General features: G+C 47.3%; 1 protein-coding gene across 2 annotated transcripts in view; it reads left to right on the forward strand.

The window, feature by feature from the left end:
- The window catches only part of cul9 (cullin 9), a 46,706-nt gene that overhangs the window by 12,741 nt on the left and 16,641 nt on the right, over positions 1–17,324 (forward strand). For both annotated transcript variants that reach the window (XM_079248644.1, XM_079248645.1), the window contains exons 2-23: positions 3,207–3,905; positions 5,331–5,485; positions 6,587–7,195; positions 7,475–7,616; positions 9,882–10,072; positions 10,141–10,327; positions 10,689–10,904; positions 11,042–11,240; positions 11,389–11,590; positions 11,664–11,854; positions 11,917–12,113; positions 12,766–12,914; positions 13,667–13,755; positions 13,831–13,936; positions 14,007–14,234; positions 15,202–15,292; positions 15,360–15,531; positions 15,657–15,762; positions 15,835–15,930; positions 16,003–16,178; positions 16,300–16,433; positions 17,031–17,216. In XM_079248644.1, the coding sequence (XP_079104770.1) occupies positions 3,212–3,905; positions 5,331–5,485; positions 6,587–7,195; positions 7,475–7,616; positions 9,882–10,072; positions 10,141–10,327; positions 10,689–10,904; positions 11,042–11,240; positions 11,389–11,590; positions 11,664–11,854; positions 11,917–12,113; positions 12,766–12,914; positions 13,667–13,755; positions 13,831–13,936; positions 14,007–14,234; positions 15,202–15,292; positions 15,360–15,531; positions 15,657–15,762; positions 15,835–15,930; positions 16,003–16,178; positions 16,300–16,433; positions 17,031–17,216 (4,516 nt within the window). In that variant the 5' untranslated portion in view covers positions 3,207–3,211. The remainder of the gene's footprint in view (positions 1–3,206; positions 3,906–5,330; positions 5,486–6,586; positions 7,196–7,474; positions 7,617–9,881; positions 10,073–10,140; positions 10,328–10,688; positions 10,905–11,041; positions 11,241–11,388; positions 11,591–11,663; positions 11,855–11,916; positions 12,114–12,765; positions 12,915–13,666; positions 13,756–13,830; positions 13,937–14,006; positions 14,235–15,201; positions 15,293–15,359; positions 15,532–15,656; positions 15,763–15,834; positions 15,931–16,002; positions 16,179–16,299; positions 16,434–17,030; positions 17,217–17,324) is intronic.

The raw sequence follows: 17,324 nt of genomic DNA on the forward strand, positions 1-17,324 counted from the left end.
GGTTAGCACAAAATACAATGTAAAAATGTCTTGCTAACTAAGTGGACTGTTTATAAGAACAGGGAAGGTTTGCACCACTCAGTACAAACTGATCATTTGTTGTGACGAGTCATTCCTTAGTTACAGATCAAACTTGCTGACCTCATCACACACACATCACATTATATTGGCATGCGGCACTATATACTACAGACTTGGGCTAAGTTAGCACAACTTTAGCAACGCAACATAAAAATAAAGCACTAATTTATTAATACACATAGCAAGTAGTAGTCCACCTAACGGCTGCTGGTTCGAGCCCTGTTCCCCCACACTGCTGCATCCCTGAGGATGCGGGCCGGTCCCAAGGTTGGATAAATTTGAAGGGTTGCATCAGGAAGGGCATCTGGCATAAAGCATGTGCCAGTTCACCCGATCAACGATTTGCTGTGGTGACCTCTTCAGAGAGAGAAGCCGAAAGGGAGCAACAACTAGTCAGCCTTAATCAGTACTGGGGAAGTGAAAACTGTCAGTTTTTCCCGAACCACAAAACCCAGCTGGTCTAAGCCTGTTTTTTTTTAAGCTTTTAAGCTAACAAGCATGTTAGAAAAATGTCTAAAATAACCATATGGAAAAGTAAAATTGAAAAGTTTCTGTCCACTTCAGCATTTTGGAAGATACTTTCACACTTTATCACTCTGCTGGAAATAAAGAGAAATAAGAGAGCAAATGATTAAAAGTGGATTCTTACCTCCTGTGCGCTTGTCTCTTCAGTGTCTTTTTCACTTTTTTCCATATCGACCGTTGTATTTCCTCTAAAATATGTTGCTCCTGTGGAAAATATACCGTTAAAACTTGAGAATCTTCTGAGAATAAGCATACAGATCATATGAAATCTGTGATGTCACAAAGTGCAACAGTGCCTTTTGTGATAAGATCCCGCCCACCTTGACACTGAGACATTCTGAGGGGGCGTGGTATTGATTACACCAAATCATAGACTATATATAGAAAGATGGACGTCACCCATAGGTTTCCGAAGAGCTGAAATGAAGCTCGGTGGGTGGTTCCTACCGTCGCCATCGTGGCAGAGGCATGCGTGTCGTCTCGCCTGGAAATTACAATTATGTGCAAAGAGGTGGAACTGAGAGGGGGGGGCTCTGAGCGTCATGGTGGATGATTGACATCTAGCGACTGAGCTTTCTGTAGCTAAGAGCTAGCCGAGCTAACCCGGAGAAAACAGGAGCTAACCAGCTAACGGAGGTAAGCGGGCTAAAGCTAAATCTCGTTAACTGGCCAAAAATCTCGGTTGTTCTATGTTCTTCTTACTTGAAGTGGGATATCGGGTACCTGCCAATCAAAAGAACACGCCCTTAAATATGCTGAATTTCGAGATTAAATTACTTTTGAATGGGCGAGTTAGAAAAAATTCACTCCCCCCACAGTTGTCATGAAGATAAACCTGACCTGTTAAACTGAAAATTGATTTTTGAACCAAGCTGCAAACATGTTTATTTCTGCTGTGAAGTTGGTCTTTTTAACATGGGAGTCTATGGGGATTTGCTCTGTTTTTGGAGCCCTTGGTGGATGAAGGGGGGGGGGGGGGCTGTAGTTTTATGCACTTCTGCATAGGCTTCACTTTTAACCACTGCAGGTGGCCGCTTGCACCAAATATGTAACTGGTTGCTATGGTAACTAGCAACCTGTAGAGTGAGGAGGGAGGCAGTTGCAGAAATTAGCCCTCATATAAATGGTGTTTACTAGAAAGCTATAAATTCTGAGAAAAACATTATGAAATGCATCAGAAGCATTTGAAACATTTGCACTGTAGGGCTAGGAGATGTTTTGCTGAAGCATTTTTTAACTGTATCCCCTTCACACTGGTTGAAGCCAATAATTCTCTTCTACAGTTATTTGGCAGATGCTGTTATGCAACATACATGTGATAAGTGATCAATTAACCATAGCAATTAACCGAACATGCATGTCTTGTAGGTGGAAGGAAGCCTGAGTACTCAGAGAACACTCGTACACAGAATATACCAACTCCACACAGAAGGGCCACCATTTAAACCATTTAAACCACCATTTAAAGTCTGTTAAACCATCCACCAGCTGCGGATAGAAGCTCCATATGTTATAATCACTTATAGTCAATGGCAAAACTCATCATTTTATAGCTTTATTTCCTGTAAAAGCGTTTGCAAGTTAGTATTTTACCATTTTTTCTGTCAATTCTGTTTATTTTCATGTTATTTTTTCAATCTATATACAATATATCATTATTTATATATGATTGTATGTCTCTTTAAAAACACTTCTCATGCTAAATGTAACACAATGATCCAGGAGTTGTATTTCTGTTTTGGTTTTACACAACCTTATACTTTCATGTTTATAATACTACACAACAAGTATAGAACAAGTACGCTCATTTGCCATTGTACTAGTTTTATACTTGCAGTCCATGTTCTAGTTAATTTAATTCAAGTGTATGTTTATGTACTTTATATTTAGTTCAAACAAGTATTAAGTATACTTTCTCGTATGGTCCGTCGTATAAACTTATACTCCAGCATAAAATTAACTTCCAGTACTTACTGCTAACAAGTCAATGACACCACCTTATTCTATGCTTGGATCAAGATATACTAAGTAGTAGTACTTTGAGACAGTCCATGTATAAACTCGAATATAAATGTCTGTTGTAGTATTAATGTACTTCTAGTATTCTTCATTAGCAAAGTCTGATTACTTTACATTTTACATTTACATTTTACATTTTAACATACTCTAAAGGAAACTTAAGGTATTCTGCATCAGTTTTACTATAAGCAAATCTACTGGTAGTACACTAGAAAAAGTACTTGTACGTGACTCTTTAGATCTAATTTACAAGAGAACTGGTAGTCAGTGAGCTGTAGCGAACTTCAGCCTTTCAAACATTTTCATCTAGTGTCATCACAGCTTCTTTCATCCTGTTGGTGGACTTGACATTATTTCCAACTAGTAGTGGTAATGAGTAATCTCATAGTTTACAGGAGTAACGGGTAACTAAATACTTTTTTGGACTAGCAACCTCAACACTGAGAGTTACTGAAACTAGTTGTTTCCTGAAGCTGACACCTCATTTTGTTCAACCTTCTTTATGAAGTTTGTCTCCACATCTCTGCTTTATCAATTGTCTCCATCCTCTGAAGTATCTGTTGTTTTTTGTGTTTCCATAGCAACCATGGTGGGCGAACGCCGCAATGGGAACCTGCTGGTCCAGCTCGGCCCGAGGCTTCAGGCGTATCCAGAAGAACTGATTCGCCAGCGGCGAATCCACGACGGTCAGACCGAGTATCTGATCCGTTGGTGCCTCGTTACCATCGACGATGGATCCAGCTCTGGGGGAGGGGCCAGTGAGGCTGGCGGGACGGGTAGCGGTGGCTCCAGCGTAGGCGGGTCGAGTAGCTCCACATCTGGGGAACCCAAACCCGAAAACATCTTGATGTGGATGTCCACGGAGGACGTGTACGCCAACTGCCCCACCCTGCTGGGAAAGAGGAAGACTGACTCGCAGCGCCCCCTGCAGCAGCAAGAGAAGCAGCACGGCGGCGAGGCGGCGAACGGAGCCCAGAGAACAGGCGATGACTTGCCGGCAGACGTCACCTTCGACGAGGTGGAGCTGTCAGACATGAAGGAGGACGTAAAGAACCTGGTCTGTCGAGCCAGGAAGCAGATGGCCAAAAAGAGCGACTTCTCCATCAACATCATGCACACAATCCACGTGCTGAGCGCCTACGCCAGCATCGGCTCGCTTGTCGGCGTCTTCAAAGAGACGGGGGCCCTCAACCTGTTGATGGAGCTGCTGTGCAACAAGGAGACTCAGACGAGGCGCAGTGCCGGGAAGATGCTTCGAGCGCTTGCCTCCCACGATGCCGGTAAGATCCAGTGTGATCCAGCATTTCCCAGTATTCCCAGCTGCTCCTGAATGCAGCATCAAAGCAGCTGGGAAACCTGGGTCTTGGTCAGAATATTTTCAGGTCTGGACCAGTCCTGTTGGTTCTAGAGGGTCTGCAGGAGGAGTTGTTGTGTTTACAGGAAGTCAGAAATGTTCCAATGAAACAGAACAGATTGGGTTTGTTTTCAGGGTCAGAACTTCAGCAGAACTTCTAGTGAATGCAGGATGTTGTTGGTCCAGACCCAGCTTCACACAGGTTCTGATCCAGTAAACTGGTGACATGAATCTGAGGAAGAGCCAGAGATATTACAGCGTGATGCTCCAGCCGCTGTGGGACATTAGCCGGGCCACTCCTTCTGAGCTCAGGATTCTGAAGACTTTCTGGACCCTGGCTCGTGTTCTCAAAACCCAGGAAATCCTGAATGTGAGGATGAGGCAAAGCTCCGTCGTTGGGGCTTTCCGGCCTGTTTTGGAGAGAAACGTTTTGGGTCACATGGAAAGAAACTGCGTGGGAGTCGCTGAGAGTTTTACCCATGAGTCATCGGGCTGCAGCAGAGATCCAGCGAGAGGACTGCTCTCACTCTGACTGCTTTTCTGTGCACCAAACACTCATCGGAGTCCCATTAGAAAAATCTGAAATTCAACAAACTGTTTGTGAATATCAGCTGAAGTCGGAGCGCTGTGATTGGTGGGAAAGGAGATGGGGGGGCAGAGCTCTACAATTATCCCATAAACCTTTACTAATGGTTTACATCCTCATCAGTCTATCGGCCACAGTAATGTTGACCTCTGTGATGGATATCTGACCCTTTAGGTGATCCAGCACTTCCATCCTGTCCAGGAGGTTTACAGTCCAGCCGCAACATGTTGTTTATTCAGAGACTCTAGATCAGGGGTGTCAAACTCCAGTCCTGGAGGGCCGGTATCTGGGGGGGTTTTGTTGTTTCCCTCTACCAACACAGCTGATTCAAATCAAATTGATCCATAAACTTCTCATCAACTTAATTATTATTTTTAGTCAGATGTGTTGAAGCATGGAGACAACAAAAACCTGCAGGATACTGGCCCTTGAGCACTGGAGTTTGACACCAGTGCTCTAGATGGTAAATCCACAATGATCCATAATAACAGCATCATTTATCACGTCTTCATCACCACCACTATTGTAATGCCAAGAGACTTACGTTCACCTGGACATGATGAAGACACTTCCTGTTAGACTTTCCTGGGATCTCCCTCCAGTCTGGAGGTTCCTGGGAATCCTGGTCCAGTTTGCATGTTTCTGGTATGAGTATGGAGGATACTGGTCCAGTTTGCAGGTTCTTGGTTCTAGTAGGGAGGTTTCTGGTTCCACTCTGGAGGTTCCTGGTCCAGAAGTGTTGATGCTGTCATATTGTGTCTGCAGGCAGCCGAGCCTACGTCCTCCTATCTCTCAGCCAGCAGGACGGCATCGAGCAGCACATGGACTTCGACAACCGCTTCACTCTGCTGGAGCTGTTTGCTGAAACCACGTCGTCAGAGGAGCACGGCATCTCCTTCGAGGGAATCCACCTGCCTCAGGTACCAGTAAAATTACATGTTTGACGTTTGGTAAAAGCACCTGAGACTATACAGTTGTAGTCACCATCATGGCTGCTCCTGGATCACACATGAAAACATCTTTGTCTCCTGACGGTGACCTTACGTTCCCTGCAGTCTGCGGGTCACAGAGGACCACACAATTCACACAGTGTTAAAAGCCAAAGAATAAAAATGGGCCTTTAGACGAGACTTAAAGAACTTCACTGTGGGGGCAGCTCGTACATGGAGGGGCAGAGCATTCCAGAGTCTAGGAGCGACTCCGGAGAACGCCCTGTCCCCTCTAAGTCTCGTCTTCGGCACCACAAACTGGGACTGGCTCTGAGACCTCAAAGTACGTACTGGGGTGTAAATTTGCAGGGATTTGGTAATGTATTGAGGGGCCAGTCCATTTAAAGCTTTAAAAACAAACAATAAGATCTTAAAATAAATTCTAATACGTACACGCAGCCAGGGGAGAGAAGCTAAAATCGGCGTGATGTGTTCATGATTTCTGGTACCAGTTGAAAGTTGTGCGGCAGAATTCTGGACTAACTGGGAGCGTGAGAGAGCGCATTGGCTGATACCTACATAGAGACCATTGCAGTAGTCCAGTAGTGAAGAAATAAAAGCGTGCACAACTTGTTCCAGGACATGAAAAGATAAAAAAAGGTTTCACTTTTGATAAAAGACGAAGGTGATAAAAACTAGATTCTAAAATGGCGTTGACCTGTGTATCAAGCTTAAAATCCCCATCCATTGTGACGCCAAGGCTGGTGACCTTGGGACACATAAACTTTTGAAGTGGTTCCAAGTCAACGGGGGAGTTTCCCACCAGCAGGATCTCAGTCTTTTCCTCGTTAAATTTAAAAAAGTTTTGAGCTAACCAAGGCTTGACGTCACCAAGACAATTAAGGGTGTCAGGAGGCAGCGATCGCTTTTGGAGATTGGCATGTACATTTGGCAGTGGTCGGCTTGAAAGTGATATGGCATAACACGCTTTTTGAAGATTTCCCTGAGACTGTCTTCAGCACTAGATGGCAGTAAATCTTCGTCACCAGACCTTCAGAAATCTGAACCGGTTTGGTTTTCTTCTGTGTCCAGATTCCCGGGAAGCTGCTGTTCTCTCTAGTCAAACGTTACCTGTGCGTCACTTCTCTGATGGACAAACTCAACACTGCGGGGACGGAGTCCAGCTCTGACAGACAGGACGCCAGCCCTGCCCCCACTACGTCGTCTAGCTCCGCCCACCAGATGGAGCTTCTCCGTATCCAGCGAGAGTTTGACTTCACCATGGCCATGGCCAACCTGATCTCAGAACTGGTCCGAGTGATGGGCTGGGACCGCAACCGGAAGCCCCCTGACGGCTCCGCCCACCACCCGGGAGGAGGCGTGGCCTGTGGAGAGGAGCAGGGCGAGGAGGCGTGCCGCCCGGTCCTCAGGTCCATCTTCCAGCCCCGTTTCTGCACTTCACCAGCTGCTCTAAGCACCAGCTCCACCGTCACGGCCCCGTCCACCACGCCGCCAAAAAAGAAGACTGGAAACGGGTTCAAGACGCGCTCCGACTTTGGCAGCCGCACAGCGTACGTGGAATACATCCAGGACAGCCTGAAGAGTGGCATGATGGTCCGCATGCTGGAGGACTACGAGGAGGTGAGCGCCGGAGACGAGGGAGAGTTTCGCTATAGCAACGATGGGTCGCCGCCGGTTCAGGTGAGGAGACGGGATGTTTGGGATGCCATTAGAAACATTTTTAATTTTAATTTTGAAATTTTGAAAAACATTTGAATGTTTTTTTTAGTTCAGTTGGGTTTCTGATGTATCAATAGAAATATAAATAAGTTTAGCTCTAATAAATAAACCTATCAATTTATTTAGTATGTTTAAAGTAGTTTGTAGAGACGCTCAAAACATGTTGATTAATAATCAGCAGATTTGTTTGGTGAAGTAACTCTGACTCTGATACCTGGTTCTGTTCTGGACCGGGTTCAGGTCTACTGGAACTCCCTGTCCAGGACTTACTGGGTCCACTGGCACATGGTGGAGATTCTGGGCAACGGCAGCAGCAGCCAGTCGGAGAAGGAGACGCAGGAGAAGGCCTCATCTCTGACGGAGACGCTCAAACTCACCGCAGGTAAGATGCCGAGCCTCACCTGAGCTCCACCAGGGGCCTCATTTATAAACCTGTGGTTCATACGAAACCCAACTTATGCCTGTGGGATTTGTAAAATAAAACTCATCAGGGGAATGTCCCCACCTCCACGGCATTTTTGATTCTGCCATAGAGGGATGTAACAAAAATTTGACGCCAAAATTTTGCAGGAAAAAAACCTGACCTGAAGTGCCGTATTTTTCGGGCCACTAGGAACACTACATTATAAAGCGCCGCCTCAATGACAGACTATATTTTTGTCTTCAGGTCACACATAAGGCGAACTGTGTTATTGGGTGCTTTCAAAAACCAAAGTAAAACAGTGAGTTTGGTTGAACTTTATCCAACAACAGTACCGGTACTTATTTTAAAATACACACACATTTTTATCAGTCTTTTGTAACAAATCCGTCAAAGTCCTCTTCTTCTGTGTCGGAATAAACAACTGGACAATGTTGCCATCAAGCATACCGGGTTCTAGGGCTGTGACGATATGCTTTTGTCCCAATTCGATTTTATTCCGATTTTTTTGGGTGACTATTTGATTTAAATTGCGATTCTCACAATTCTTCGATTTTGCTGATTTTTGTAGATTAAAAAAAAAAAACAAAAACAAACCTATAAAACTTTTTTTTTTTGCTCTTTTTTTAAAAAAAATTTTAATTAGGAAAAAGCAACACAGAAGCTAGACCATCATTCTGCTGTTATAATGCCCAAGAAGACAATTAAAAAGATCAATTAAAACAACAGAAATGACTAAAATATCATAATGGATTATTTTTATTTATTTGTAAAACAAAATCGATTTTTTTAAAATTAAAAAAAAAAAAAAAAAATGGATTTTTAAATTGTGAAACAAAAAATCTTAATTTTCGATTCGATTTACAATTCGTGTTCTCTCTCTTCGTTGTCAGACCAGTGTCGTTGCTGGCTGGATGTTCAGCAACGATACCGGCTTGGACAACAAACAGTGGAGATGCATTAGTCCAGGCATCAACAATCCACTCGCATATGGTGGTGTAACTTGCTCAACGCTACCTCTCAGTCTCCGTGAAGGTGTCTCTTATCCATCGTTACCATGACGCTCACAACTTGACTTTAAACGCCCTGTTCACACCAATGTCCAGTGGTTGTAGTTCCTTCGTTAGTCCTCTGGGGATGATGGCAACTTGGAATTAATTTTCTTTACTTGATTTTTCCCAGTAGCGGCGACATGGACGCACATGGAGTCGCGGATCAACAGAGACGGTGATGCGTGAAAAAACCATCAGATGTCTTTACATACACCTTTTTCTGCCACTCTTTCATTTTCTCCTCGTATTACGCCCCTATGATGGCGGTAAATGGTCTTACAGTCAATCAAGTAGACCACTTATTAAAGTCGCACAACATTTTTATAGATTTTGGGATTCAGCACACACATAAGGCACACCAGGGTAAAAGGCGTACTGAGAATTTTTGCGAAAATGAGCGGCTTTTAAGTGCATCTTATGGCCAGAAAAATACGGTAAACTCAAAGAAGCACATAAGTTTGTCCCTCTCTACTTTCATTCTGACTTCATTTGAAATAGAAGCAGGGAGACGAGATGCTCCTACATTGTACTAGTAGGTAGTGTGCATGGATGAAAGTAAGGCGGTATGGTCTGGTACAGGCGTACCAGTATGTCACGACCGGCGCAGAAGGCCGCGACAACAATGTCCAAAGTATCTAAGAACTAGCCGATGTCTTGGTGGACGACACGCCTGTTAAGTGTGTCTGTTTGATACGGAATAAAAGTTTGCTGCAGGAACAGAGGCTACGCCTGCCGTTACACGCTGCCTAAAACATGCGCTTTGACTCTGCGTGTGTGCAGGAGAGACAGATGAGGGATGGATTAAAAGACTGTTAACGTGCGTTAGCAGCCGACACATCGCCATGCCTCGTCACTGCTGACTGATATCACAGGTTATAACGCTGTACATTTTAACAGCTGCTGCTGTTGATATAAATCGCGAAGCTGAATCTCCTCCTGGAGCGGTGAAGTGGGGGTGTTTTCCTTTCAGGTGCTGCAACATTGTTGACGTGCTTTACAGCACAGACACTGCACTACGTTTTCTGCCGTTTTGGGTGTGAAATGGTCCCACACTTGCAACTTTTTCCGTCTTTTCCTTTTGCTTTTTTGAGCGCTGCATGGCCTGTTTTCCCTACGCCACCTGTAGTCACCTGAACCTCTCCAGGGTATCTCATCATGTCCTTTGTTCCCTCAGTGAGCCAGACGTTCTTCTCGAAGCCTCCGGGTGGTCTCTACTCTCTCCCGTACCTGTCGGAGGGGATGCAGGTGGAACCGGCGGCTCTGAGCCGAGCGGAGTGGTGGGAAATCCTGTTCTTCATCAAGAAACTGGAACCGAAGCAGCAGCAGGAGGTCAACAGCATCCTGCTGCAGAGCCTGGAGGAGCAGGTAGGAGACGCAAAACCTGCCGCCGGAAAAGCAGGTAGTTTCTGTCTGTAACACGTCCTTCTGTCCAGGAGACGGAGCTGGATGACTTGTCTCTGATCAGCCTGTCCGTCCCTGGAGACGTTGCCAAGAAGCTGCTGCACTACCTGAAGCAGAAGCTGCCGTCATCGTGTCTCAGCGACCTGCTGTGTTCGCACGCCTTCGGCAAGCATTACCTGAGACGAGGAGGAGGAAGCCTGGAGGACGAAGAACTTCTAGGTGAGAACACGACTGGGACATCTCTGAATGCGTGTCCAAACACGCTCTGGGTGTCTCTGACCATGTCCTAGATGTCCCTGAACACATCCTTAACGTGTCCTGATGTCTCTGAACGTGTCCAGCGTGTCCCTGAACGTGTCCAGCGTGTCCCTGAACGTGTCCCTCAACGTGTCCCGAGTGTCCCTGAACGTGTCCCGAGTGTCCCTGAACGTGTCCCGAGTGTCTCTGAACGTGTCCCGAGTGTCTCTGAACGTGTCCCGGACATGTTTGAACGTGTCCCGGACATGTTTGAACGTGTCCAGGACGTCCCTGTACACGTCCATCCTCACCATTCTGTGCGTTTCTTGTCTTCGTTCTGCAGCTGAAAGCTCTTTGGGCTCGGCGGGTCTCGGAGGAGGAGGAAGTCAGAGCTTCTCCTCTTCTTCAGCCTCAGCCTCATCTTCCTCAACGATGGGCTCTGTTTCAAAGAAAGCCAAGAAGGAACTTCCTGTGGACTCAGGCGGCTCAGAAACGGAGAACGAGCTCCCCACAGAGGACGACAGCAAGTATCCCGATGACCTGAAGGACAAAATGAAAGGTGGGACAGTTGTGTCCGGCTGCGTGGGGACAGTGGACACATCTGGGAGATGCTGCAGCGTCCTGTTTGTGTTGTTAAGCTTCACCTGTGCAGGTAGACATCCGGGTGTGAGATGAACCGTCCTGTCCTCCCTGCAGCGTACAACAACCCACGGGTCCAGGGGAAGAAGACGTTGCTGGAGAAACTGGGGGAGGTGGTGGACATCCTGAAGAAGGGGGGGTCCAGTTCCGACCAGGCCCAACAGCTGGCCGCCGTCCTCGTCATCACCAAGCTGCTGGAGGAGAAGAGTGGGCAGGAGAAGAACTCCATGAGGAGCGACTCGGCTCAGACCGTACGGTAAGAACCGCGTGGTCCAGGAGAAGCTTCGGGTGATGTCACGCAGGAGTTCGGACCCTCTGAAGGGCTGTGGACCTGGCGGTGGTCCCCGGCTTGGTTGAGGCTCATCAGGAATCAAACCTGTGACATTCCGTGTGTCTTCTGACAGGGACAAGGTTCTGAAGCTGCTGGTGGAGCTGCTGGGCTCGTCCTCTAAAGATGTGGTGGTCGGCACGCTGAGGCTCACGCACCTCCTCATGCTCAAGTACGAGTGGAGGGTCTCTTTCGCCACGGAGGGCGGAGTCAAGGCCATCTTGTCCTGCATGCAGGAGTTCTGCTCCGTCACACACGTGCAGCAGCTGGCGCTGGCGGTGCGAACAGTTCTGGTCTGGTTCTGGTCCGCTGTCCGGCCCGTGTTTGACCGTCTGCTCCTCTTCCTCTCAGACGCTGAAGGTGATCACCGGAGCTGGCAAACATGACCTACGCAGCGTCGGCAGCAGCGTCCCGCTGTCCGAGTCCGGCACCCAGATGATGCTGGAGATCTTTGCTAGCATTGGCTCGGCTACGCCCGAAGGCTCCAGAGGCCTGCTGGCCGCCATCCCCGCCGCCATCGAGCTGATGCTGAAGACCAAAGGGTAAGGGGGGGGGGATCGGGGTCGGGTGATACGCTGCATTCTGACCCGAGTTCTCTCTGCAGCTGCATGCTGTCGGTGCGGAATGGGCTGCTGGTCATCATCATGCTGATCTCCAGCCACAAGAGCCTGGCGGAGCAGCTGGTTGCCGTCAGCGTCACCGCTGTCCTCAGGAAGTGCCTGGCGCTGTCCAGAGCCGAGACGATGCTGGCGATCATCGCCCTCAACCACATCTCCATGGTTCACAAGCTGGAGAGCAAAGGTGGGCGGGTCACACCGCAGGGTGGGGGGGTAGAGGTACCGCGGGAAGAAGAGGCTGTTTAGTCTGTTTATACATGTATGTGTTTAAACATATATGTGTTATACATGTATGTGTGTGTAGAAACATATGTGTTATACATGTATGTGTGTTTAAACGTGTTTTATACATGTATGTGTGTTCCTGTGTGTGTTTAAACGTGTGTTATACATGTATGTGTGTGTTTAAACTTGTTATACATGTATGTGTTCCTGTGTGTGTTTAAGCATGTGTGTTATACATGTGTGTGTGTTTAAGCATATGTGTTATGCATGTGTGTGTGTTTAAACATATATGTGTTATACATGTATGCGTGTGTAGAAACATGTGTTATACGTGTATGTGTGTTTAAACGTGTGTTATACGTGTATGTGTGTTTAAACATGTGTGTTATACGTGTATGTGTGTTTCTGTGTGTGTTTAAACTTGTTATACATGTATGTGTGTTTCTGTGTGTTTAAACACATGTGTTATACATCTGTGTGTGTGTGTGTGTAAACATATATGTGTTATACATGTATGTGTGTTTAAACATGTATTATACATGTATGTGCATTCCTGTGTGTGTTTATACATATATGTGTTACACATGTATGTGCGTGTCGCGTGTTTTCAGATTGCGAGGAACAGCTGGACTTTAAGGACACGGAGCTGCAGATGTTGGTGGTGAGTCTGAAGGAACTGACGCCGACTAAAGAGGTGATCCAGACTCTGGAGCAGCTTTTGTGTGACGACACATCTCAGCTGGAGGAGGAACGCAGCCAGGTAAGCCCACCTGCAGGGCTTCCTCTCTGGTTCTGGTTCTGGTGCAGATCCAGGTCTTTAAATCCCAGACTGCAGACCTTTAGTGCATGTCCATTGTTGCCATTTTCAGTACTGACCAATCGGAGTCAGTCTCTTCTTCCTTCTCATTGGTCAGTGGTTGTTTCAGGAATATCACCCTCTCGTGATCAGCTGTTCTAACTTGGGCTGTAGCTCAGGAGGAAGAGCAGTTGTCCTTCAACTGGTAAGTTGGGGGATCGATTCCAGGCTTCCCCTGAAATTCCTAGGGCAAGACACTGAACCCCAAACTGCCCCCCGATGTGCCTATCGGGGGGTATGAGTGTGTTGAGTGAGTGTGTGCAAATGGGTGAATGTGACAAGTAGTGTAAAGCGCTTTGAGTGGTCTGTATGACTAGAAAAGCGCTATAGAAGTACAAGTCCATTTACCATTTAACGTCATGATGTTGTGTTACCCTGAGAACCAGTCCTCACCGGGAACTCTGCTTCCAAACCTGATTCCTGGTTCAGGTTGACAGAGAAATCCAGGACCCGTCCAACGTAGATGTAAAGAAGCTCATCTTTTTCTGACTGAAACAGTTCAATCTTCAGTGGTCCAAACTGCTGCACCAGGTCCAGTCTGGGACCCTGATCCCGAGGATCTATTCTTTAGCCTCCTGTCTGTCAAGACAACCTGAAGTTCTTCAGGTCCAGAAACACCTGCAGCAGTTGAGTCTGTTGGTCTCGTCTCTGATCAGGTGACACGCAGCCGGGACACCTACCAGGACCTGGTTCGCCTGATGGAGCAGCACCGAGCAGACCGGGCTGTCCAGATGTCCATCCTCAGGTACCTGAAACTTCCGTTGTCATGCCAGCGATGATGTTGTGGTGTTGCTGCTCTGATTGGCTGATGTTTCTGCAGGATCCTCAACAAGTTCCTGGACAACTACCAGGAGGATGAGTTGCCTTGGCACGAGAGCATCGAACCCTGCCTGTCCACCATGACAGCCTTCATCAACGACAGAGAGGTCCGCACACGATCAGAGGGTCCCAACGTCCAGCTGCTGACGTACACTAACCTGCAATGATCTTCCACAGGTGGTGCAGCTGTTCATTCGCTTCCTGTACCGCCTGGCCTCCCTCAACAAGGACTACGCTGTGGTCATGTGTCGTCTGGGGACCAAAGAGGCTTTGGTGAAGGCTCTGGACAAGCACAGCACCAACCTGCCTCTGGTCACCGAGCTTCGAGACCTCATCACTGACTGTGAGAAGTACGCCAGCCTCTACAAGAAGATGACCACCAGCGTGCTGGCCGGCTGCATACAGGTACAGAAACAAGACCCTAGAGTGTAGGGGGTCCGGCGAGTCAGTTTGATCCAGATTTGCCACAGAATGGATGTTTTTTCTGCAGGTTCTGGTCTACAGCCCATCCTTTCAGGGTTTTTTTCCTTGTTCACCACAGTGTTGCACATAAAAACACCAACAGTTTACAACAGTTTACCTCTGTTTCCAGGAACAGGCATAAACAGGCTTTTAGGAAACGTTCACATCAGCCTTTTTGACTCGAATCCGAGTCCGTTTGCTCGGAAAGTCCGCTTCGTTTGGGAAAATGTGAATCCGCCAAACGAATTCTGATTTGGATGAAAGAAGCAGACTCGGTCCGCCTACAAACGCAGGTCTCGGTCCGTTTCAAGCGGACCAAAAACAGGAAGCGGACTACAAAAAAAGTGGTCTCCTGCATTTGACGTAGCATTGCATTGTGGGTAAATACATAGCGAAGATGGTAAGAGTCCTCTGCCTCGTCTGTTGTTCATGCTGTATTTCTGCAGGATACTTGCATAAGACACAATAAAAACCAAAAACAGCGAGTTTCATCTCCATTGTTTTCTTCTTCATGTCTTGTCCTCTATTGCTAAATTTTAGTGCAGCACCACCTTTGGTGGGAATGGGAATATGTTATTGTGAAGGTTTGCGGTTTCAACCAAGGTGTTGCGTGAATACGATCTCTGTCTGAATAGATACAACCCCATACAACTGAGCCGAGTCCCTAATCGGACCGAGTCTAGTGGACTATCCAGATGTGATGCACCCTTAGTGGTATATGATCCAGATTTCTGCCCAATTCAAGCTTCATCACAACACAAAACGATGCGTTCAGGCTCATTACGATAAAATGCTGTGTTCAGTGTAATCCTGACACAAGACGCAAGACGATCCTGAACTTCAGGTTCTGTGATGACATTGGTTCTGGTTCTGGTACTGGTCATGGCTCGCCTGCTCTGTTTCTCATCAGATGGTGTTGGGTCAGATCGAGGAGCATCGCCGCAGCCACCAGCCAATCAACATCCCATTCTTCGACGTGTTCCTGCGGAACCTGTGCCAAGGTCAGTCCCGGTTCTGAATGAGGTTCTGTGTTCCCGTGAAAAGTTCTGAACCTGGTGCTGCATTCAGGTTCCAGCGTGGAGCTGAAGGAGGACAAATGCTGGGAAAAGGTGGAGGTCTCGTCCAATCACCATCGAGCTAATAAACTGACTGACAAGAACCCCAAAACCTACTGGGAGTCCAATGGCTGCACTGGGTCGCACTTCATCAACATCTACATGCACAAAGGCGTCATCATCAGGTAGGCGGGACCGCCGAGTGGGCGGGGCCTCTGACCACCGAGCAGCAGGTTGAGTCAGAATCCAGAAGTTTTATCCTCCTCCATGCAGACAAGAGTTTTTCTGACGCTGTTGCCTCTCTGCTCAGACAACTCGCCATCCTGGTGGCAAGCGAGGACTCCAGCTACATGCCGGCCCGGATCCTGGTTCTGGGAGGAGATGACCCGACCAACATCAACACGGAGCTGAACACGGTGAGTCTGCTGTCCAGCTCAGAACGTCACTGAACCGGCTCACCGTTTAACCCACTCTGCGTGTGCGTGCAGGTAAATGTGGCTCCCTCCGCCAGCCGGGTGGTTCTACTGGAGAACATGACCCGGTTCTGGTCCATCATCCAGATCAGGGTGAAGAGATGTCAGCAGGTGAGTCTGGTTCTACCTCCATCAGCTTCCTGTCCTCCTGCGGCGTCCTGAACCCCTTCCTCTCCGTCACAGGGTGGGATTGACACCCGGGTCCACGGCTTCGAGGTTCTGGGTCCGAAGCCCACGTTCTGGCCCGTGTTCAAGGAGCAGCTGTGCTGCCGAACGTACCTGTTCTACAGCACCAAGGCCCACACCTGGTGTCAGGAGGTTGTGGAGGACAAGACGCAGCTTCTGCAGCTCTTCAACAAGTACGGGTTTCCATGGTGATGCCTCCTGCCGAACCAGCGGCGGCGTCAGTAACAGAGTATAGATGAGGTCAATGTGGCGGCGTGTTACACACCAGATCTGTGTATGAACATGTGTGTGCAGGTTGAACAGTGCTCTGCGACACGAGCAGATGTTTGCCGATCGGTTCCTGCCTGACGCCGAAGCCGCCGAAGCTCTGGGTCGGACCTGCTGGGAGGCTCTGATCACGCCCATCGTCCACAGCATCACACTGCCAGGTAGGCAGTACACGCACACACACCAGAAAACGATCGGTTCGGAGTCTGCAGCTTGTGAAGATGTATCACTCTGTTTCATTTCTGTGATCTTCAGATCAATATCATTGATCTCAACTGTATATCTGATAATTAATAGATCTATGTGTGTTACACTCAGGATTAACACAGGATTTGTCTGTTCTGGGAAAGCAACCTGATTTATTATTAAATCAGTGTTCAGAAATTCATATTGATGACTTTGTTTCTTCTAAGTTTAAATCTGTAATTTTCATCTTTCTTGTAAATACTAAAAATATTTTAGCAAAACATTTTTAAGCTCCATTGAATGTATTTTATGTCTGCATAATTATATCTCAACATTTATTTTTTCGTATTTCTGTAAGCTGTAAACGTATTTCTTAAATGCAGTTTTGTCGTTGACCTTGCAGAGGTAATAAATGCTTCAGATTCTCAGATAAATAAGACTTTATTACATCAATGTTGGAACGTTATAAAGAATAACAACAAAGACGAAATAGTTGCCCAGCTGTTAAACCTGATTAAGTTGTAAACAGATTCCTGCACTAAGCACATTGTGGTTGTCCTCTGTTTACCCAGAATCCTCAGTGTGCAGCCCTCTGTCCTGGCTGCTCAGCGAATACCTGGACAACACGGAGTCTGCTCGCCGCTGTAAGAACCGCGCGGCCATCTTTAACTCCAGAGTGAGGCGTCTCACACACCTGCTGGTCCACGTGGACACGAGCTGGCTGGACTGCGAGGAGCTCAAACCGCCCGTCAAGTCCAGTGAGTTTGTTTGGTTTTAATCGACCTGATGGATAGCGGTGATGCTGCGATGAGCAGCGTGATCGGGAGGAGTGAAGTTTTCTTGCTGGTCGTGCAAATGTAAGACTA

This window comes from Telmatherina bonti, assembly GCF_933228915.1.
Source record: "Telmatherina bonti genome assembly, chromosome: 11".
Classification (NCBI taxonomy): Eukaryota; Metazoa; Chordata; class Actinopteri; order Atheriniformes; family Telmatherinidae; genus Telmatherina; species Telmatherina bonti.